This window comes from Diprion similis, chromosome 3 (assembly GCF_021155765.1).
Source record: "Diprion similis isolate iyDipSimi1 chromosome 3, iyDipSimi1.1, whole genome shotgun sequence".
Classification (NCBI taxonomy): Eukaryota; Metazoa; Arthropoda; class Insecta; order Hymenoptera; family Diprionidae; genus Diprion; species Diprion similis.
In genome coordinates this window covers 11,960,104-11,983,807 of record NC_060107.1, presented here as the reverse complement: position 1 = coordinate 11,983,807, position 23,704 = coordinate 11,960,104, and the positions used below count along the sequence as shown (strand labels likewise).

Genomic DNA, 23,704 nt, shown 5'->3' with positions numbered 1-23,704 from the left:
GCAAACCACAAAAATTTCAAGATCAAGTTGTTTCAAAAATACAAAACTGAATTTCGTTGAAGACGAATTTTGTTGACAGAATTTTTCGTCAGCTGATAAGAGTGAATAAAATTAAGTTGATGTTCGTCATTTCAGAAAGATTAAACTGCTGTTCTAGATTCTCTAATACCTAAATATTATTCCTCGAATTCTGATGTATCACGTCCGATCATATCATAGTCTCGTCGTGAATAGGCTTTTAACAATGTTTCTATATTTCTCAATAAACGCCAAGCTGATGGATTGTAAAAACGTTCAAATGGAGAAATCGAGAATTTAAAAGAAACAAAAAATGCATGATCACAAGCGACTTGTAGGAAATTAATTCACGATAACTTTTTGTACATTAGGAGCTACACTTGATTATTATTAGTTAAAAAAATAGTTTTAAAAACCATGTTTCGACATAACCTAATCTAACCCAACCTACTCTGAAGTGTACACTTTTAGTTTAAGACTGATTTTCAATTAAAAACCATACCTAACCTAACCTAACCCGACTCGACCAAATGTAGTCAAGATATTTTGACTAATGAATTCTTAAACCGAATTCGAGGAAAGTTTTCACTGGTCAAAGACACTCAAAATCTCAAAATCATAAAAATATGTGTAACTGCAATATCAACCGCAGGAGTACCAAAAGAGTCGTATTTTGCCGAGAGCGCACTTCCGGTGCGTTTACCTATCACGAGCTATCTATTGTTTTTTTGTTTTTTTTTTTTTTCTTTTATTTATACCCATTACGCTTCCGATTAAGGAGCTATGTTTCAATTAATTATTACAAACTGAAGCCAATCGGATACCAAATCGAACAATGGGAAGTTTTCAAATGCTTGTAACGTAATTCGCGGCTGTTGAATATCAAGCAGAAGCGCAATGACGACGACGAGCTGCGCGTTTTAATTTGCTACGAATATGTAACGGCCACTTATCTCATCGGGGTAAAAATTTTACGTGCAGATTCAAAGGAGGATTTTTCTTTCCTGAATTTAAAAATTTTTCACTCATTTTATATTATCATAAATTTTTGTAATTTTTTTAAGATTCAAATGGTTTTCAATTAACTTTGTTGTCATGTTATTTTGAAATCAGTCAGTTTGTTGCGTCGAAAATTTTTTGAGAACAGAAAAATTACTTTTTTTCCTTCTCATAACCGAGGAACTCACAATTCCTACCTCAATAAATTTCGATACGAGATACGAAAACGTTCTAATTCATTTTATTAATGGACGTATAAATAACGTCTGCGTTATCATCCACATTGTATTAAGTTTGTTCAGCTGTAAATGAAACTCCGTTTAATTCGTTGACGAAGTCGGAGTAAAAACTACTGTGAAAAGACGAGAGTAATTTGATCCTGTTTGTACAGCTTTGATACTGAATTTACTTATATTTCCCTCCATTTTTATATTTAGCCATTTTGTTCCGTCGATCTTTCGCGGCTGACCGCCATTTTGTCATCACACCCTCGAAAAATAGCACAGATCGAAATTTGAGAGTCGCTAAACTCGGATAACGACGATATGAAATGAGAATCAAACTTTGTAGCAGATTTTCATCGACATTTCTACCGCTTATGTGCATCGACAGACATTCTTTTTTCTCGTACTTCAGTTTTGTTTTTTGTTTCGTAAAATGTTTAACATGTAAGTACTAATCAATTAATATTAAAAATAGGAACAGACCAAATTTGTTTTCTAGCAGTTTTAAAATCGATGCAATATTTCGACTACAAAAAACTTTCCAAGATAATTAATTGAACAAAGAATTTTTCACCAGCACAATCTTCACAAAAAGAAATATCGTATTTCTGGTTCAGAGCTGCGCTGGCGTGAAAATTGTGATAAATACGTGGGTGATTAAATTTCGGGAAGATAAAAATATGATCGTCTTATCGATACTCGGTCGGCAATCAAGCTTTGGTGAATCACGAGACTTGCAAACGTAATGCAAAGAACATTGCATATCGTTTTTCGCATGTTTTTTTTTGTTTTTTTTTTTTTGTTTCTTGTGAAACGTGGGCGAGATTAGAAAAAAGCTATACAAATGGCCGACGTAACGAAAAGATAATTCAGTGACTCGGAAGCAATTCAACCGTGACCTTGTGGATTTGTGAATTCTTCGTTTTTCGGTATCAAAAAAAACTAGCCGCGTGTATCCTTAATGTAGGCACAGATATTTGCGTGTACGTATGTATGTATATCACACCAAACATCCGCGAGGAGCAAAAAAGAAAAAATCATAATTTCTCGGCGTAAAGCAGAGGCTTGTAATAATTTGCATATATTGTATACCACACCTGTGTGTTTACAAAGATTTAGCAATAATAATAACAATAAAAATAATAACTACAGCATGATTGTTTCGTCACTTTCTCAGATGTCGCAGCCACGCTGCTAATTCATGCTCGAGGTTGTTTCTTTACAGGCCGCTGTATGTAATGTTTTCACTTCATATAATACGCGAAAAATATTAATTATCGATTGAACAACTGCACGTATTGAAATTAACAACAGTTTAAATGTTGACTGGTTTTTATCTATTCAAAGAAATAATAAGTCATCATGATTATTTCAAACTTTGACGATAAGTTCGATCATCGTTTTGTTCATGCGAGAAGTAATAGCGTCATCGATAATCGAAAGCGTAAACAGTTTGTATCTCAATTTAAACGTAAATTCTCTATTTTTATTCTTATAACTTTGACCAAGTTTCAAGTAATGCCCTTTTTAAGGAATTTGAATTATTATTATTATCTTCTTTTTGATTGAAAATTTTCTGATTATTGAATATCGCTATTGAAATTTTTTTTATTAAATTGATTATTGAAAATTGGGTATTCGGTTAAGGGTCAAAATTGACAACTTAGGATTTTGAGTTACTTAAATTCCAACATTTCACAAACTTTGAATGATGCGAACCGTAACGTTACGACAAAAATGAAATCAATTAACTGTTTTAGACTTTCAGAATTCAAAACTACCCCAACGTCTTTCAAAAAACGTTTAATATTATACCTGGAACGGAATAGGGCATAGTCTGCGCCTGCGGTGCCCAGTAAGCAGGACTGATGGCGGGATAGTGTGCGTGGGATCCGAAGTGAGCCCCGCTGTACTGTTTTCTGCTCTTCATCGCCATCGGGCCTCAGGAAGAATTAACTGTCATATCACGAATTACAGAAACCGCCGTTAAACACCCTCAAATTTTCCTAGAACGACTTCCTTTCTCTTTCACTCTCTATCACACCATCCGCACCTTGCAGTTCGTATATAATATTTCCTTGCGCAGCGAATAGTTGCCAAACGCGATTATTTATCGCCTTCCTCTAACCCGGCGCATCCAGCCACCTGTTCCACCGTCGCGCAGGAAATTCGCCCAATAAACTAGGCAGACCGCGTTTGAATTTTCATTATTTGTTTTTCCCAAGTTTTTGAAAATCTTTTTTTTATTGTAACTTGGCACAGCGAGAAGGTAACCAATGAATGAAACAAGACAGAGACGCGAACGTTGATGCGATTGAACAGTTTAGATTAGACGATAAAAAAGAAACGATCTGCTGTTTACTTATTTTTCATATTCCAAGTCATTGACTTGAACTCGAATGTCAGAAAAGTATTTTCAAACTTGATAACGATCAACGAGTCGAGTAAAATTTTTCTGCACCAGTGACGACGCTGACTGAAATGCATGCGCGGAGTCCAGCTGCGTTCGACTAATTGCACGCTCGCGTTAACAATCCCGTATAACAGTTAAATTAGAGGTATATACACATTATGCAACAACTGAACCGCCCCGTAGTTACGTAAGAATCGCCAATAATAGCCACGGTCGTATTTTCTTATAGTTTCCCTCTGCCGTATTTCGTTATTCACTGGCTTCTTTATTTACTTATTTTTCAGCCGAACAATACACAACACCAGTATCCACACTGCACAGATATGAAAAATTCGAAAGATTTTAAATAGTGATCAAAATCGTAAGAAAACCTTCGACATAATCACAGAAAAAAAATGGAACAAATAATTACGCACTTTTGAGGGAAAACAAGAACGTGCGATTGGAATAAACCGAGCGCGCAGTCAGACGGGCGCATGTCACCGCACTTTGATTTTCCTTTTTATCGAGGCTTCGCGGCTCCCGGATTCACTGTTCAAAAATCAGAAGGAACTGAGTATCGAGGGGGGGAATTTTTCCGCTCGCAGCCTGCGGAAGAAGCGCCCTGGACAACACGCGACACGGTCTACAGGGAGTCGCTCAACAAGTGCGACTATCTCTGAGCGGCAAGTCTGAAAGAGTCGAGGCGACAGGCGATCGCAGCGCTCGACGGCCGATTCGAGAGACGTCGACAGCTGATCCCGACAATGAACACGTGACTGATGCTCCGTGAATCAGTAGCTCATGCCTCGTGGAGGAATTGTTCCAGAAAGGGGGGGATACGGAGGGGGGGGGGGGGGGGGGGAGGAGTCCACGATTTAAGAGTGTCAACATCGACATAATGAAACGCGCGAGACATGGACATAAAATTTGTGTTGCTTTTTTGATTTAGAAACGATTCTACTTGCAGATGTTATTTATTTCAAGAGAATGATCAATCGAAAAATGATTCATTTGTGATTACAAGATGGTCGCACATTGAGTAGGCATCGAATTTATGTATTTGTGAGCTATGATGATTTTTGTCAAAACTAAAAGTAGAATTTATAAAATTATGATTGCAACAGATTGGATAGCGATTTTTCGTTTCAGATCGATTCGATCTGGTTGTAACTCTGGTATATTGTTTTGACTATACTATGCAATTATGTAACTTGTTGAATTTGGGACACTAATTTTTACAATCTCGCTAAACCAATTTTTCACGACTGATTGGAATCGTTAAGTATCGGACTCTCAGAGATTCAACAGTTGTTAATTTTGATCAAGAAATAGCAATTCTGAATTGACTCATGAATACGGAAATTTGTTAAAGTGAAGTTAGAAAAAATGGAGGTTAGGTCTCGTCTTAAAAAAAAATTCAAAGTTTAATTTCAAGTCCTCAACAGAATTGATTTGGTTATTTTTTTCCTCATTTCTGGTACGATGTATGTACTTTTTTCATAGATCTACATTAATCTGCTACAGTAAATCGACTTTAACACCGTACAAGTATTTTCTCACCAACGAGTCGCTCAAAGTCGAAGAACCATGGACACAAACAAAGTATGGAAGACTGGACGGGAATGCGTCGGTATAAATCGGAGCCAAAATAACCAGCCAAACAAAAAGCCTACGTAATATATTTGCGGCGGCGACGGATCGAAGGTCGGTCGTTATGCAGCATATTTTCTTTCCTTGAGCAAAGTAGGAATTTGTGAAGAAGAATTAGAAGCGCGAGGGCTTTGAAATTTCGTTGTGGAAGAAAAAGATAAGAAAAAAGAGACGAATAAATAAGCTTTTCACGAGGCTTGAATAACCAGCGTGACGAGCTCGCGTTTCAGGCGACGAGAACTGCAGAAACGCATATAAACGTCATTCACTCGGCTTGTACCGTTACATACACTCATTTGTATGCGACTTCAGGCCTGTTTTCGGCCCGCCTTTTTCCTGCCTACGTCCGAAACGACTTTCGACGACTAGCACTAACCCACTGCCCGCATTATTTCGTGCGCCCGCCATTGACGGGTGATTCTTTCCACTTTTGTTTCCTTAATTTCAACCGGTGAATGCACTTTTCAATCTCTTACGACTTTTCATTCGCAGTCAAAACATGTTTGCTTCAGTTCTTCCAACATTTATGCTCCCAGAAGTCTCGATGAGATAGTATTTTGTGTAAAAAGAAGACAAAACACGATTCTTTATATAACAAGAGTACGTTACGCGTTTTTTCACCAAGGACACGAATTTGAGGTTAGGGTCGCGTAATGTCAGATTCCTACGCGAAAACGAATGTCCGCAGTACAGAAAGACAACTCTTAACTCCTAACGCGCATGCGCTTTCGCAGATTCACTTTACTGTCATAGTAACGGATACTTTGTGTACGAAAAACAAGCATAAAACACGCTTAAAATATGCTCGAGTGTATAATAGTAAATTTCGTTATCAGTATGGGTTCGTTTTTGTCACGATTTTGAGGTTAGAATGCTAAAAAAAAGTTTTTTTCACAATGAACAATTTTTCGAAACCGACTTCGTAACGGATCTTTGAACATATAATAGTGACATGAATTTGGAGACTAGGCTGATTAATATCCAGTCCAGCAAGTATTCAATTTTCTTTATAAAATTTACATTCATAATTGTTCATGGTTTTTAAGTCATAGTGAAAACATGTATACAACTATTTTTTGCAAATTTTAGCACCAAGAATCTTGAAAAAATGGTGAACTATTTGAAATACTAGTTTAGACACAAAATTTTCAACAAAAATAATAACATAGAGTTGGAAATTAGTCGTGATTGATTTCTTGTTAATCGCGGATTGAATTTTCTTGAAAAAAATCACTTTCAGATCTTAAAAATTGATGACGTTGAGGTAAAATTTTGAAAAAAATAGCGAGATTCAAATTATTTGTAACAAAAATGGAAAGAATGAAATACCGACAAGTCATCGAAGAATGATCCGAATATTATTTCTGTAGATTGTTCGGATACATGATACACATGTATAAGTGTATGTGGATGCCAGTATTTCTAAGATAAGCTGCTTATTTGTTCGGGCAGCTATTAGCGGCTATAACAATACACGGGGGCCAAAGTATGGCCGTCGAGCGTCTCCTTCGAGTGCTTAACAATTAAGTCGGGTATACAATGAGCGGAAAATAATGACTCATTAAACTTCTGAACGGCGTATATATTTAGTGTGTATGCAGTAGAGGTATTTAGGAAACTAACGACGGCATCGGCTTCTCGAGTCTATAAGTGAGAATATCGATTCGCACAGTAGTTACCGAATCGCTTATAAGTAGGTAAGTACGTAATATAAATGTTATAATTATGCGAGTAAGGAACTCCGAGTTCGATAATGTTTTCGTGCACGCGAAATTCCGCGACAAGCGACATTATAGAAGTATTTCAATTATACCTCGCGCTTCAATTTTACGAGCGTATGTGATGGCCGGATTCTAATACAATCACCTGACCCACTCTCTCTCTAATGTACGAATGGAAAAGATTATTTAAGATTCTTTTTTTTTTTAGAGGGAATAAACATGAGGTAGACTTTGAGAAATTTCCACACGCGAACGATTGGCTCGAAATTTCAGATGTTATAGGAAAAAATGTCAAACTTAATCAAATGCAAAACGTGTCATAATTTATTTGAAGTGCCGATTGCACTTTTAGAACGTAAAATGAGGAAACATTTGGTAATTTTGGTATTCTGGTTTTAAAAACGATTTGATTTCGATTTTTGTACCGTCTTTTTTGATAAGGAATTAAAGCACTCGATACAGCTTGCGGTACTGCATAAAAAATTGTTGCATTGTTTCGACAAAAAATTTATGAAAAATTATAGTTTCATACGCGTAATATTGTAACGATTTTTCGAATTTCCAATATTTCAAAAATGTTTTATTAAACAATTACAGCAATATTGCAAGTAGTTGCAGAGGATCAGAAATCGAAATGTTCCGCAACGTAAGTATCTCAAGTATTTCAAGCATTGTGAGATTTTGCTGCTACGATATTTCTGCAATAACACGGAACGCACCTGAAACACCCGAAACCCTGTAAAGTACCGCGAACTTTACTATTTTCGGATATATTTCAAAGATCACAGAGTTACGCTGTTGCAATATTTCTGGAATATTGCGTAGACACAGTGTGTAGAAACTACAATTTGTGGATGAAGAATCGAGTGGTCTTGGCACCAGCGAAACTGCATTATAATACCCCAACTCACGCTATTACCGGAGTGTTCATAATCTTGGTAAAGCAAACAGCTGGGCGTGGGTAAGGTAAACAGATAAATATTGAGGGTAAGTATGACGTAGCACCAGAGCACGGACTCCACTATGACAGGCTAGCTTTTATCTAGAAAGGTTGATAATAAATCCGGCAGATGGACTCTAGCCTTCTTCATTTCCTCCTTCTTCACCTCCTCCTTCCTCTTCTTTCTCCTTTCCTCCTATCTCGTCGTTCTTCCCTTGCACATATCTGGTGCTACAGGCATTTGGTCGTGTTTATCTTTTCGTCGGGCAGCTGAACACATTTCACGTCTACAGCCTTTCGACAAATGTCGCAGACACACAGAGTGCAGCCCGTGTAATTCCTTTCAGTTCCATCCGCTATCATCTCCGAAGAAGACGATGACATGCTGTCTGTCCGCTTGCACAGTTTTTCCGTCAACCTGTCCCTCTTCATCTAATTCTTATTTCTTTCTTTTCAAACCCATTTACTGTTCCGTTATTCAACACCACCGTCGAGATGTGACTAATTGGTAAACGGCAACAAACAACGGAAGTGAAAACTGATCTCACATTGCTTCTCTATTTACCGATTAATTCGACAAGAATCATCGCAAGCTGATCAAAGATTACTGGTTATCAGATCACTGATAAGTACTGATTAAAGATCATCTTTACCGCAGCTCGCTAAGAACAAGAACATTTTAAAGATCTTTTTCGTTCTTAGATTCGGAAGCATAAGAATAACGGCAATAAACTGTCGAACCTCAAAGGTGTGTTATCAGAGTCCGAAACAAAGGCTGGAGGGAGTATTTGAATAGTTTATGGACTTCGTCTCAGCCGTTCCCTGGTATCGGACACTGGAATCGATATTATTTGAAACTCGTCGTCTCCGGGTTCTTATTCTCTCTTATTTTCCATCCAAGTGCCCCTTCCTCCCGTCTTCTTGCCCGGACCCTGCATCTTGTTGATGAATAACGAATGGCGATTGAACCATCAGAGGTCATCGCACCGCTGATATTTTATGGATGTTTGAGGGTCCATTTGTGAGAGAGAAAGAGAGAGGATGAATTATTCATACTCGGGGATATTCATCCATTCTTCTCTCTGCTCGCATTATCAGTACCTAAACAGGTTATCCGGAATCGACGATACCTATTTCAAATTCACAGTCTTGAAGTTAGCGCGGCGATTTCTAGTGCGCATTTGGTAAAGCTCACAACAATTATACTGCGTGTAATATACATTCATTCTAATTGCGAACAGTATAGAAAAGAAAAAAAAAATAGAACAGAATTCATCAAGTGGGCAATTGTGGTCGATAAAACATGCAGCATTAGACAGTTTTAATTTCTTTTCGGGACGTCACTCAATTACAGAGAAAGACAGTTTGAATCGGTAAGAGAAAATCAATATAATCGACTTTGAAAGGAACGGATGAATAGCACCACTGATAGAATGCAACCCACCAGATGGTGCAAAACATATTTCATTCACGCTTCGTTGATAACTATGCTTTCTCAATTGAGCAGGCTTGAACTTATCGCGTTACGCCTTTGACGTAAGTCGTAACTGTTAAGCGAACAACAAGAACTCGGCGAGCCTGCTGCCTAAAGTAAGATATTTTTTACTCATCAGTGGTTGGTACTCGTGAATCCTTGTGAATGAAAAAAAGATTTGATCCAAAAGTCACGTTTTCACATAGTTATCAATTCAAGTGCACTAGGATGTGGAGGCTTTCTTCTATTGGTGTTAATTGTCCAAACATTGTTTTCTAAATTTATCCTAACCTCATGAATGGCTGCTTGGATGTAAAGTGATTTCCCGAATCACATCGGGCCAATTAACACCCGACCTTGGCTGCTCTTCAACGGAAGTATAAGGTTACATCAGTTACACTATACGATGTACAGCATGTGTTCCGACGTGCTCTGATGGAGTTTAATTTTATTTTTAGATCACTATCAACCAAGTCATTCTATCTATCAGTGCCTCTGGCATTGGGCCAGTGATTCTTACAAGCAGGTAGAATTTATCACCGGTTTTCGCCATCTGTAACTCGCCTTTCGGGTTCACCGAGGAGACCAATTGTTTTTCATCTGTCTCACTCAAAGCCATTCTCAAGATCACGTAAGTCTTCCAATTTGCCATCTACACGTTCCATTAATTGTTCCCACTGCGCGTGTCTTAAGTTCACGACCAGTGAGTCTCGATTTTTGGTAGCTTTGTGTCTGATGTTAGACTTCTTTAAACACATTGACGCTATTCGGTCCGAGATGAAAAAGTACACCGAAAGGAAGCACAAGATGTTGTCTGCTGTTAGATTGCACGGATTTGTATCATGTGAACCCTTAATCTCGGGCAGCAATACGAAAGTAGATTTTTGATCCTGTGAACACGAGTTCCAGGATGAAGGTGTTAAAATATCAAGAACTTCGGAGGGGCGTTGAGGTTTGGAAATAGCAAGGATAAAACGAGCTTTAGAAACAGCTTAGGGATTATTTGGGGGCAACGTTTCCCCGCAACAGTTTCGAAATTAGTGCCAAAAGTTATGGTCGGAAGTTGAGAGAGAGAAAGAAAGAGAGACCAAGAGAGGTTGAATACAGTCTCCAGGTGTTTGAAACAACTAGGAAACACCGGGGAGAGTCCTCGGAATTCACGCAGTAAGGCTTATCCCGTTTCCGCGCTAACCAACAAGACCACTTTTGTCCTCAAACCATGTAGTAGACGTATACATCACACACATTACAGGTCACGTGTCGATCGAAACACGAAGATGTTGAGGGTAGCCAGCCAGTTCCTGTTACAGCGTGCTATGGCGCCCATTGTTAGGTCGTTACACAGGAAGTTTGTATACATATATACACGGGACCTTTGACCAGAGACCTAAGCAAACTGAATTCAGGTACATGAGGCCATTTGTAGCTTCGATATACCCGTCAGAATGTCAATTTTTACTTTAAATTTATCACAACGCAATCCGGAATTTCCAAAATGATGATTTTTTTCATATAGTTTTACATGCTTTCTTTAATAGTTCTGCAAAGGTCTCCTCAGACTTGTGGAACTTCATTTTTTCAGTCTGTTTGTAGAGACCATGAAAACTTGAAGATATTAAGCACCATTTCACATATAATCACTTCAAGGACTATTTACACTATCGGTAAGGTCGGTGGTCTTCTCGGACTTTCAAGACTTCATTTTTGATGACGATTGTATCTACGATCTTTCATTTGAAGTACCATATAATGGAATGACAGTGACGAACTAGCTTAACGATTATTTTTTCATCTGCTGAAGTGCAATCACCTTAATCTTGATCTCTTGAAACTTGAAACCTGACATGAGACTTTGGAAACGTTTCCCACGATTCTACCGAGAGGATTTATATCCAGAAACCAGAGATAGTTACCGTTCTCTGTTTATTGAAAATTGCAGAAAAGAACACGAAAAGGTAACTCAACCTGGAAACGTAAGGCAGGAATATAACCTGAAGCAAAGAGCGCTGCAGCTTGAGTGAAAAATGGATATTTACCCTCTGGAGTTGGAGCGGATCTTGGCACAGCTTGATGCATTGCCGGTGGAAAATACGGGTTGCATCGCAAGTGGATGATACCACGTCTCGAGAGGAAGGGATAACGCAACTTTCAGAAGGCCCGATTGTGATAAACGAAATGGCGAAGCGTACGTAACCTGGTTTAATTATAGCGATATCGAGACGTCGATGGCGTCCATGTTCCCCAAAGGGAAATCCTTAGGGTGACCTGGGGTTAGAAGATATTTTAAGTCCGTTATAATTGAGCTTTTCAAACAGCAGATATGATGGAGAAATGGAAGAGAAGGAAACGAGTCCTCGATTTTGATTTCGTACATTGTTTCCGGAGAATTTTTGAGTCTTCGACCATTGATCAATTAGACACTGATCCGAATACACAAGTTTGTATTTTTAATACTGTGTTAGCAATTAATCAGACATTTGGAATGAAGGTAAGACATGATGATGAGAATGGAAAGAATCTCTATAAAGACAAGGATATTTCATTTTGATGTCCAATATCACGAATGAAAGCAATAAAAGTTTCATAATGTGTTATCAAAGAGGAGTGAAACAGGAAACGAGGTATTTCCGATTGGAAAGTCTTGTTTTCGCAACCTGATAACGAGGTTCATTACATTACAATCAATACCATAAGGAGTTTCCGAGATGCCTGAGGAAGTCAAGGCATCTCGTGGTAAGGAGAACCAATTGACGACTCTGGTCCGTTTCGTTGAGTTTAGTTTAACTTTTTCTATTCTTACCAAGCAGAGCCAATTACTCGGTCCCGCTGTAGTAGTCTCCTATTATTACGGGACAATCGACTGGCAATAGATCGATTCGTTTGGCGAAGAGGACGGAAGATGAAAAGCAAAAAAAAAAAAAGAAGAAGAAAAAGAAAGAGAGGAAAGGATTCCGAAGAGAAGCGATGCTGCACTGGACGGCTGCCAAATATTTGGGCGATTACGTCGGGTGGAAGCTGTCCGCTTAGTTCGACTCTTTGCGCAGGCCTGAATTAAGACACTGCATCTGGTGGGTCTGGTAATGAACCGAAATAGCGTAAAAGGGCCTATGAGCTATCAGCTCGGTGCAACGTCACGTCAAAAGCTCATCTCCGTGCTCAGCTTGGTCAGATTACCGAGTCTTTAAGCTCCGCTTAATCGTCCGCAGAGGCCACCTGATTAGTCACCGACCCTGACACTCAATTTTAAATTCTCTTACATTAATCGAATGCTGAATTCCGAGATCAGACTTCACCGATTTTTTTGGTTTCGATGGTATTGTCTATAGCGGCATTGAAACCAAAATGAATTTGATACTTGATTCTGAATAGTAAGAGACGATTTTCGATCTAAGTAGGAACGATAGGGTAGGAAAATCTTACCTGTTTCCATGCAAGCTCGATTTACAAAAAGTGTTGAAATAAAAAATTACTAAAGATGGATTCAGAGGTTTGAATGAAGTAAGATTGCCGAAATGACATTTCCTTGGTACGGAAGACATCGGAAAATCAGAAACTTTGAGTTTATAGCTCCAATGAAGCATGATTTTACACTTTCTGATCTTACCCAACGTGATTTACCGTGATTTTTTGACCGACTGGGCAAATACGATAAAGAAAAGTTATGTGACACTATTTTTGAATAACTTGTTTAGAAAACAAAACCCGCCTCAGCTAATCAAAATTAAGTAAATGGAAAACCGCAATGATGTGATCAATCAGAAATTCTGAATACCTAACTGGCCTTTGTGGCTTGAAATTTACGATTTTCTATTCATTTCTACTTCAAAGGGACACTGTTCTAATGAAATTCAAGTTCATTATCTTACGCCACACTTTTTGAAGCCAATTTGCATATGAAAATCTTATAAGAAGAGTAACATGTCCCCGAAATACAGATATGGTTGAAACTTTTTATGGTGTTTTCTCGAGCCTATAATGTGCACATCAACTTTAAACGAAATATTTATCAATCCATCGGTTTTCACTGTTCTTCCAAAACTCACTTCCGTCAGTTGCCTTCACAACTTTCAATAGTTCAAAAGTCACGATTTACATCAATGCGTTAAACGATATAACCATCCATGAGCTTGAAATAAACATTAGTTATATAATAGACTGCATATCTCAGCTCAAGAAGACACCTTCAAATGTTTGAACCACATCCATGGTCCGAAGGTATGATGATACTATCCTCGTTAGTTTCAACACATTGAGCGTTAACTCAATCAAGGATATGAAGAGAAAACCAAGTACCCTAAGCCTAACACAACCGATTGCACGAAGATCGGTCGAGTTGATTAACAACGAGAGCGATCCACTCAATTCGCAGTATTACCGAATGTGCGTTGGAGTATCGCTGATCAAAATTCAATAACCTCGGTATCGATGTGGCTGGAATCAACACTGCCTGTCCCTTTGCCGGGAGCAGCGGCTGCTGGAGGTTGATCTCCAGGTTCCAGGGTAAACTAGCCGAGGGACGGCGTGTGTTTGCAGTGGGTCGACGTATCGACGGCAACCAGGATATATCGTGACCTCTGTCTACAGTGATCATGATCGGTAAACGTATCGCCATAATCCCATATCTCCATTCGTATTTCTACCCTCCGAAAAGGACCTCTGAATTAGAAGCAGCAGCATGACTCCTAGTTTACTCTCTTCATCCAATCTTCAAATACCGATCAATCAGTTCAGGTCAGCGTTGAAGATGCTTTGGTATCCGTGAATTGCTGACACTTTTTGCACTTTCATCAAATTCTTATACGTCGCAAAAAAGGATTCTTCAACCAAAATGTAGTATACTTGAGTCGATATTTAGCGTCTACATTTGACCCTATCGAGGTTCGTGTAAGCCTACTTCAGGGAAACTAAACCTGGAAATTCTACATTGACCCTCTAACTGCTAAAAAACTCCTAAAAATTTAAGTACCAAACTCTACTTTGACGCTCTTGGTAGATGATTGAACCTATTTTGACGCCATTTCATTGTACCTGTAACTCCTCTTCTATGGATATATTATACCCCGAAATACAAGTGTTTATACTGAATAATCCAAGGATTATTCCGACATAATTTTGATAAGTTTCCATAAAATTTGAAAATTAAGTATTTCATTTCAATTGAGTTTATTCAACGTTATTACGAATACAAAAACCCAATTAACGAGAAAAGGATCAAGATAACATTTATTATTACATTGAACTGGAATGAGTTGATAGTTATGAACGATAAATTTGTGTCACTAATAATAAACTTCATCCAAGCACGCACCCTGCCAAAGAATATATTGATTCCGATTGATTCTGATTGAATATATAGAAAATATGATTAAGCCTGTAAACTAATTCCTATTTATTGGTATATTCATTCAATTTTACACATTTTAATCGTATTCTTTGTATTTCAATCAGAATCAATCAGGATCAATGGACCTTTGTCAGCATAGTAGGGTTTTCAGCATTAAAGTAGGGCTTCAAGCAAGCAGGTTTAACCCTACCTTTAGAGGGTTAGAGGAAGTTCTAAACAGACCCTACTTTGAACCTAAACTTGGTATATCGGAAAATTTAGTCCACTTTTAGCGTCAAAGTAGGGTCTGATATAACATTGAAATGAAACCTATTGTATCATCTTTAAACCCTACGTAAGATCAAAAGTAGGCGTTGAATTTTGACTAAAAACTATGGACTTTAAATTCATCACCTGACATGGTTTCAAGTATTATGACACATCACAATCAGCTTTTGTTTTCCGACATCATCAAGCTTGACACGACAGCTACTGGAAGATAAGCTAATCGATTATTTTCACACTTCTTTCCAACTAACGGTGACTTCGAAAAACTCGAAAGCGAAGCTGAAGCACATTGACAGCAAGATTCGACCTTAGCGAGAATGAATTCGTGGGAAATAAAGAGGTGCTTTCGCCAAATTGAGAAGCGTTTTACGCGCACTGGTCGTAAGATCGATTCTCATCAGGACAATGGCGCTTCCCGTCGTTGGGCTGCAATTTCGTCAGGAAACTGATTGGTATAGATGATGTGCGGTGGGCGGTATAAGGGATCGATCGAGTTCCCTTGCTGGTATAGCTCTAAATCTTTGCCCTCTGTTTTCCTTCGTTTTCGTTCGATTGCTCCACTTAATAGCCTGTGCTTAGGCGGTGACCATAAAAGTGCGATATTTCTCAACCGACATTGAAAATGATTTCTACCATGGAACCCAAGATGACGATGCAATATCGTTTCGATCCAAAAAAAACAAAAAAAAATAACTACTAACTTTATATTTTTCTTTCATATTTCTTCATTATCAAAGCTGTCTCTACACTGTTTAACCAACGATCAATTTTCAGATTAGATAAAAAGTCATTGCTAAATTTAGCTACTGGTTTCGTCGTGAAAAAAGTGAAAAAAAAGGAAGCTCTGAAAATGAACTCCCGTCGAATTAGAACAGGGGAAAAAAGTGTAAAAGAAGTGGAAAGAATTTATTCTAAATCAATCGTCTCTCCCTTCTGGCCATTCGTCGGCTGTGAATTCATTGCACCCGGCTCGCCATGAAAACAGAAAAGATTCTGCAACTGCTTCGGATGCCCCTGATTCTAACGGGACGGCCTATTTTTGGAACTATTTCCGAACTAGCAAAGAATGAAAATCTAGGTATTTTCGTCAACTTTGGTGTTCGAGACTGATTTAAATTCATTAAAATGACTTCTATAATTTTGTTTCTTTGTTTTTTAAATTCAACCAATAATTATATTTTTTTATTTGATTTATTTATCAAAATTCAGTTTACTCTTGAAAACTTTTTTTTTAACAGTATTGAAGATCACAAACGAACCGAAAAGCTTGAATAAAAGGGAAATTGAGATGTTAAATTTATCTAACAAATATTTTATAGCAGATTTGATTTGTAAAATAAACAGTTAATAAATTAGAGAGACGGTTAATTTTCCGAGACAGATAGAAAAGCTTTTGGAATCGGTATCGCATCTCTCCCAATAACTTCTTCTTTCGGAACGGAGATTTATAAGATCTATAAACTGACGAGATTCTCGCCGTCTAACCCAGCTGTCGTTCATGTTTATTTACAACGATTATCAACATTTTTCGCCCGCCGGAAATGCGCTGTTTTGCTTATCTCCCCCACGCGAGCGATACACCTCAGGTCGTTTAGAATTAGCACCAGCTGTACAGTAAACAGTGTACCCGTTCTTGCGCTCGTAAAATCTCAAATCTTTCACTGAAAGAACTCTCTCTCTTTCTCTATACGTGCATGTATACGTGGGTATGTATATAAAGAGCCTCGTGGGTGAGGTAAAGAAAACTTTTTTACAACACCTCAGGCGTCAAGTTTCGAGAATCTTCACAAAATTTAAAACGATCCTCCTAGGTTAAGAGGCAGCCTTTCTTTTTTTTATTTTATTTTATTTTTTTTTTTCCGGGGCATTCTGAGACTTTTTGTCAATCTCCGTGTAAATGTTAATCGTAATCTTGATGGGAATTTTTCTTCTTCTAACGCGATGAAAAGCCTTCAAGGTTTTCCTAAAGTTTAATGAAAACCTCGAAAAAGTTTTGCGAATCTGATATTGTCAGAGAGTTTAAAAATCACTGAAATTTCGTATGATAATTTAACAGAAATCAAAAAAATCTGTAAATGCTAGAAAAATATTTCAACAAATTCCAATATTTACTTACGCAGAAGTTAAAAAAGTTCTTTGGCTGATTTAACTCTGAATAAAATTTGGAAAAATTGTAAGCTCAAGAAAAAAAAATCTGCAAAATTTTTTAGATCTCACCAAAGTCCGAAATTTTGTTTTCGTACGACGGAATCATGCGAGGTTGTTTCGTTGCTGTTAACTCTTGTGCACATATGTTTGCATATTTCGTTATTGATTCTTTTTTTAAAATCAAGAGAAAGCTGAGTTTAAGTAATTATATTGAGTTTCAAAATATTTGAACAAGTACTAAATTCAAAATGATGAAGTTCGATTTCAGAATGAAAATTCAATTTTAAATACGAATGGAAAATTTTGCTCACTGTAAATTGTGTTCAACACAAACAACTGTTTATCGATTGAGTATCTTTTCGACTCTGATTTTCTGCCAGAGCGAAGAGCTTCTAATTCGAGTCTTTGCAATTATCGCGTTCCACCAATCTTGGTAAACTTTAAGAAGATTTTCCAATTAGAAAGTGTTTCCGTATACACTTCCTGTGCACGACTGTGGATCCCCAGTTCAGGAGGGGAGGGGCATTTCCGCATACACAAAATTTCCGGCATCAGGTTAGGGCGCAGACGAGTTCGAATTCGAAACGAACTTGCCGGCTCTGGCAATGCGCCGATTGATTTCTCTACAGTATTAATTATATTTAACACGTTTAACGGAACGTGATTCCACTTTGTAACCAGCTGCACGCGTAGTAGCGAGACGACTGAACTCTGTTACAGGGAACTTCGTGATCGGCCAATAAATCGAAATTATCGAATCAACTTTCCCGCTGCTGTTAGCGAAATTGAATAGAAAGCATCGTTCATTTTCCCCTCTGATGCTTGAATTAGCAGTCTCTAAAGCAGTTTCGCTATTGCTGATCAATTATTTATGAGAAGTACGTCAAGTTTCATAAACCAAGCTAGATTCCTAGTTTCGATTTTAGTTCACCAGCAGCGCCAATATCGGAGATTCCTGGTACTAAAAACAGAAAATGGCTACCCAGCGATTTTAGCTCGAGTTCTATCGGTTTTCAGCTTTTTCATGATTTTCAGACACTTGCGTGTACTCTCTTCGATAACATTACTGATTGGAAATATTGGCATTTCAAGGCGAAACCAAGGAAACGAAGACCTGAACGAACGTAATTTCTGCTCCGGACAAGGAAAGCTAGTAAACCTACATTGACGTTCTTCATTGAGCACTTAATAACGAATTTCGGACCGTAAGAACTCAAGAAAAATAAAATTGTGAAACCGGATAGTATCTGTGGGAGTGGCCGCAACGGTTGGGAGGTCGTCACTTAGCGAGAGCTTGCGCTGTCAGCCAAAATAAACAGAATGTCACGCGTATAAATAAAGCTTTCGGTTCCCCGCGCCCCTCAGCCCCTGACAAAGCCCGCCTCGCCTCGCGTTCCGGTCACCCTAGACGACGACGACGACGACGACGACGACGACGACGACGACGGGCGTAAAACGTGCACCACACCAGTGGCCGCAGACACCCAGTTAACTGTGTCTTATCAGTTCTCCCCATCTAAAAACGCTATTAAAGAAACGTTTTCAGCCCGTACGTCTGTCGCTCGTGCGTCATTCGGTGAAATAATTCATGCGATGACCGATTTCCAGCAGCGCCTGCCTTGCCGTCTTTCTTTTGTTTCGCTCAGCGTAGAACGAGATAAGGAGGAAACAACATGGCGGCGAGGTAACAGCTGATCGGTTTGGCACAATTCTGCTAATAATAAGCTTCAGAAAACTTCGCGCAAGCTATCGTGCTTATATTTAGCTAAATTGAGTTGACTGATGGTGGAAAAAATGAAGGAGGAGATATTTTCAAATGAAATAGGATAAGCAACTATCTACTATATTTTTCTACCCGCACGCTGTGTTTGAATATCACCAATATTCTGTGGATTTTCACGCATCGATAAAATGCTCGATATGAATTAAGACCAGCTTCGTCATTATCTGTTTGTCCACCGGGAAGACGAATTTCTGACGCAACTACGTCCAACCAACTTAACCTAACCTAACCTAACCTGACCTGACTGAGCTTAACGATACCTAGTAAATCGAAAAACAAAATAACCAAACCTGAAGAATCGAGACTATATGAATCGAAACTCAATTAAAAACATAACGTGACCCAGCCCCACCCAACAAATGGGTTTCCTTTCGTTGTCGTGGATACAGGGAAGAATGGATAGGCATCCTTCCCTTCCTTAGCCGAATACTCAAGTCTCCCGTAGTTCCTCCTTCGACTACGCAATCTAGACAGCTCTCTCGATTGAGCCAATTAATTAGTGAGTAATGAACTTGCTTTGAACTGCATTCTCTGGTGAATTTCCTCCTCAAACGACCCTGTGTATGCTTCGACGCTCACGCCACTGATACGTCGTCACGGTGTTTCCTGACTAGATTCCTAACCAATTTCAAATTCACCTCCCGAGACTCGCGGTAGACAGAATAAAAGAGAATTCGCCAAAGTTATGTGCTTTCAAAATTGGTAGCATGGATGTCACTCTGCTAAAATGCCAATCAATAGGTGTAGAACAGTTTCGGTGTGAAAAAGACTCCAAGCAACTATTTTTTTTTTTTTTTCTTTTTGCATTACGTCATTTTTGCAAACACGTCTTACATGATAAACTTGAAGGTAACTCACCATTTCTGTTCTCACTGTCAGCTGGCTTCATCTGGATCGGATGATGCATCTGCAACAAGAAAGGATAAATTTTTTAGTCATTATCAATCAATTAAATAACTTTAATAAACCTGAATTTCGATCATCATAATGGAATGTAAAATGCTACAGAAATATTTTCGTTCAATTTCGTTCATTGTTTGATGTGAAACTTAATGACTGTGCACGTAATTGAAATTGAAACGGTAAAGGCACCGATGTAATCAAGAGTAGCAAGCAGCACGCCAACAGTTCACAAGATTTATCACAAAGTCCTCAGTCACATCACTGCCTTCGGCGTTAATTTACTGGCGACTTAAGCCCATCTGGACGATATCCAAAAGCCAAGATCAGGTATTCCTCGACATTGAGAGCGGTTAATTAAAAGCCTCCTAAACGGCGTCAAAGCGACTTTCAGTCAATTCCCCAGCCACCCGAGCCTAATTCAGTGATCTGGAAGTTCAGAACACTAGACGTAGACACTTAGGTCACGTGACTGAACCAAGCAACGTTAATTACTCCATCACTCCTCATTAGCACCACGTCCATCATTCACGTTACGTTACGTCGACGACGTCCACGCAGGCATCCACTTCTCTTCCAACTCCCTCTCAGGTCCGTCCTTCATGGCCTGCATCCACTTCATCCTGACACTCTAGTCCTCAAAAAGTAGCTTTCATCCTATTTTTCGATTGATTCAAAAACAGTTCTCAAGAAATTAAGATTCATATATTCCAATCCAGAAGATCCTTGAACTTCAATCATCGCGAGATCAACTTCGTAGCGACATCAGGACCTTCAACCACTTTTTGGGGACCTTAAACATCTCCGCGAAGAGTAGAATCAATCCGACGCAGATATAAAAAGGATTTTATTAGACCTTTGGATCTCTGCAGTGTAACACTAACGCCCTGAGGGCGATGAGGGGTGAATGATGGTTCGACGGGATTGAGGGTGAGATTGATTGACGTGACGTATCATTTACACCACCTGCAAGGATGAAACGTGGAGTCCCAGAGGAGCCATAATGGTATTACGGAAAATAATGTGTATACCTTATCGATTTACTCTGTTCATTCACGCGAGTTATGATACACGATCAAATCGAATCAGACTTCAGTATTTTCTCACTTTTTATCCGCGAGACATAATCACAATTGCGAATCCTTTAACCCCATAATGCAATAATAATGCGCAGTCTAATATGATTTTTTATACAATATCAGTCACTCAGACTATGATCGTGTACTTTAACAATTGGCCTATGAATAGACAAACAAATTTTTATCTATTTTCTCGTTGCGTCATGAGAAATGGATAACGAACGATTTTCCCGTAATTCAAATGCTGCGGGAATGCTTCTAGCGAATAAGGGAATGCAAATTAACGGTGGAAACTCATCAACTCGAAAATTTCAAGTATTTCAGTTACAAACTTGGTCTGATTGCGAGATAATTATTGAAGCGATTTTGATGCGCGTTTAAACGCTCGCTAGGAGCATTCAAAGGCTCGGAAAACCCGGGAAAATGGTCAAATAAAATACAATCAAGCAATAAAGAATAGTATTCTACTTGAAAATCTTATTCAATAACTAATATCACCATTAAGTAATTATAATGATAAAAATATAAAAATATATTTTATCGTTAATATGCTCTTTTTTCAACAAACATTTTTTTTTTGTTTTTCGGAAAATTCTTCTTTCCCGCATTACTTTATCAGTTCCATTATACATAAATTTGTATAAAACTTTTTATAAACATTGGTTATGACTCATCATATCTTCAAATTATGTCAAGTCGTTTAAATAAAAACAAAAAAAAACGGGTCATGAAATTTTCAGGGAACGTTTATCAAAGGTAAGTGATTTAATTACATTTAATTGCATTCGAATTATATAATATAATTTAAAAAAGTGGTTAGTTTAACTTTAAATCTCAGTTTTCCTTTTGCTTTTTGTTTTGATTTTCAATCCGGTTAGACGAGATTTGGATAAGTTTTATCGAGCTGTGATTCTGCACCATCTTTCTTCAGCACCGTAAAAACTCGGTTTTTGTTACGCTCTTGTGAACGTGTCCAACATATGAAACGAAGAGTTGAATTACGATATGCCCGTGCGTCGCATGCACGACATGAAATTCATATACGTGCAAATTGCGCGAGTTGTTTTGACTTTCGGAAGGCAAACGATTGTGTAAAACAATTCCATGAATACGTAAGCCGGAGCTTCGATTTATCCTGCATTTCACCATGGCGACTGTATAAAAATTGTTTAAAAATAAGGTGGGGTTAAAGAATTATAATGGCGGATTGATAGAAGCACCAAAATATCAAATTTTCAAAGAAAGTCAAAATTTGATTCGTTGAGTTATTAAAATTTTTCAAATTCCGAGTAAAGAAAACTAAGAATATAGAAATTAGAAGTACAGGAATATCAAAACGTAAAATGGTGACATTCAAAATCTGTAAAAGATTTTCTATTAACGAGAGGAATTCCGCCGATTCTATATTCTGGCATTCTACATTCTGACCTTTTTATTTTTTCATTTCTCCATGCTTCGTCTTACAACACCTTTAAATTCTATAAATTAAGTTTTCGCTTGTTAAAAAATTCAATATTGTGGCGTGCTTCTGTTTTTTTTTTTTTACCTTTCTATATTTTAACCCCCAGCCTAAAACTATATTACCGATAAAATTGTGGACAATTTTTTCACCTGCTTGCATTACATTTATACCATGAAAAAAGTATTATTTTTCAATTTTCTAATATTTGACTCAATGGTCCTGTTTTTTGTTGTTTTTTTTTTTCATTCCTATTTTATTATCCGGTATATAATTAGACGTATTTCACCCCTTCGGTCGGTGGGATGAATTTCCCGCGTGATTAATATCTGCGAATTTAACGCGTGAATTTTCCTCGCCGTTTGTTCCCAGATTAGTGCTAAATGGAATGCGTTTGTTAGTTATTCAGTGGTTCGGAATGATGCGTGCATTTTCATTTCCATTCATGACGACAATGATGCAATTCAACGCCACTGCTCGCTGATCTAATTATAATTATAATTTGCCGCTCTAACCCCGCCGCAACACCGTTTAGTTAGTTCCCGAATCGTAAAACATGATTCGATATTTTCCATCTCGTTGCGTCAAGAATGAAAATTTTTCGATGAAGAAGAGAAAAAAAAAACCAAGAATGAACCAAGAAGAATCGGGTAAAGAAAATTCTTTGAAATTAAACAAGTATTTGAATGATGAACATTAGACTGACGATATTTATGCAAAAATCGTTAACTAGAATGATATCGAAGAAAAATGATCATTGATCGATTTTTGCTTAATAAAAAATCGACTTTCGATCATTATACGATTCATTTTTTTCTCCTGTAAAATACGTTTCAATGATTCGACTAAAGTAACAAATGATGGTAACAAACATGTATTAATTTATCCTTAAGAAATTTCAGTTGTCATTAAAGAAAAGAAAACGTATAATACTTATTGAAAGAAAGAAAAAAAAAAAAAAAAACTCGACCCGACGATACGTCGATTCGTTTTACTATACTTCAACCGTGTTTACAATCACGTTGAAATTAACTTTGAGTAATCTGCACTTTTGATTGAAACTAGATGAAAACCGTTGTAAACGAAATATGAAATTGATAGCGCGGTTCGGCAACAAAATGCATTTCAGCGATGAAGGGAGGTAGAAATAAACAACGAGAGGTAGGAATTCACCCCCCAGAGTATCGCTCGAATTTCAATCTTCGTTACGCCGGGAATTCGAAACGTAGAAATCCGCTGCATAAATGATCAGGGCTGCTAGCCGCAGCCGTATAAATAACTGAGTCGATAATCCGCGGCTCAA

General features: G+C 37.9%; 1 protein-coding gene across 12 annotated transcripts in view; it reads right to left on the bottom strand.

Annotated features, from left to right (window-relative positions):
• LOC124416810 (CUGBP Elav-like family member 2) overlaps nt 1–23,704 on the bottom strand; it is a 296,524-nt gene that overhangs the window by 48,034 nt on the left and 224,786 nt on the right. For 11 of the 12 annotated variants that reach the window (XM_046898153.1, XM_046898149.1, XM_046898152.1 and 8 more), the window contains one exon: nt 19,822–19,870. In XM_046898153.1, the coding sequence (XP_046754109.1) occupies nt 19,822–19,870 (49 nt within the window). Of the gene's footprint in view, nt 1–3,056; nt 4,306–19,821; nt 19,871–23,704 lie in introns of those variants that run through there. The other variant, XM_046898161.1, reaches the window with a different exon arrangement.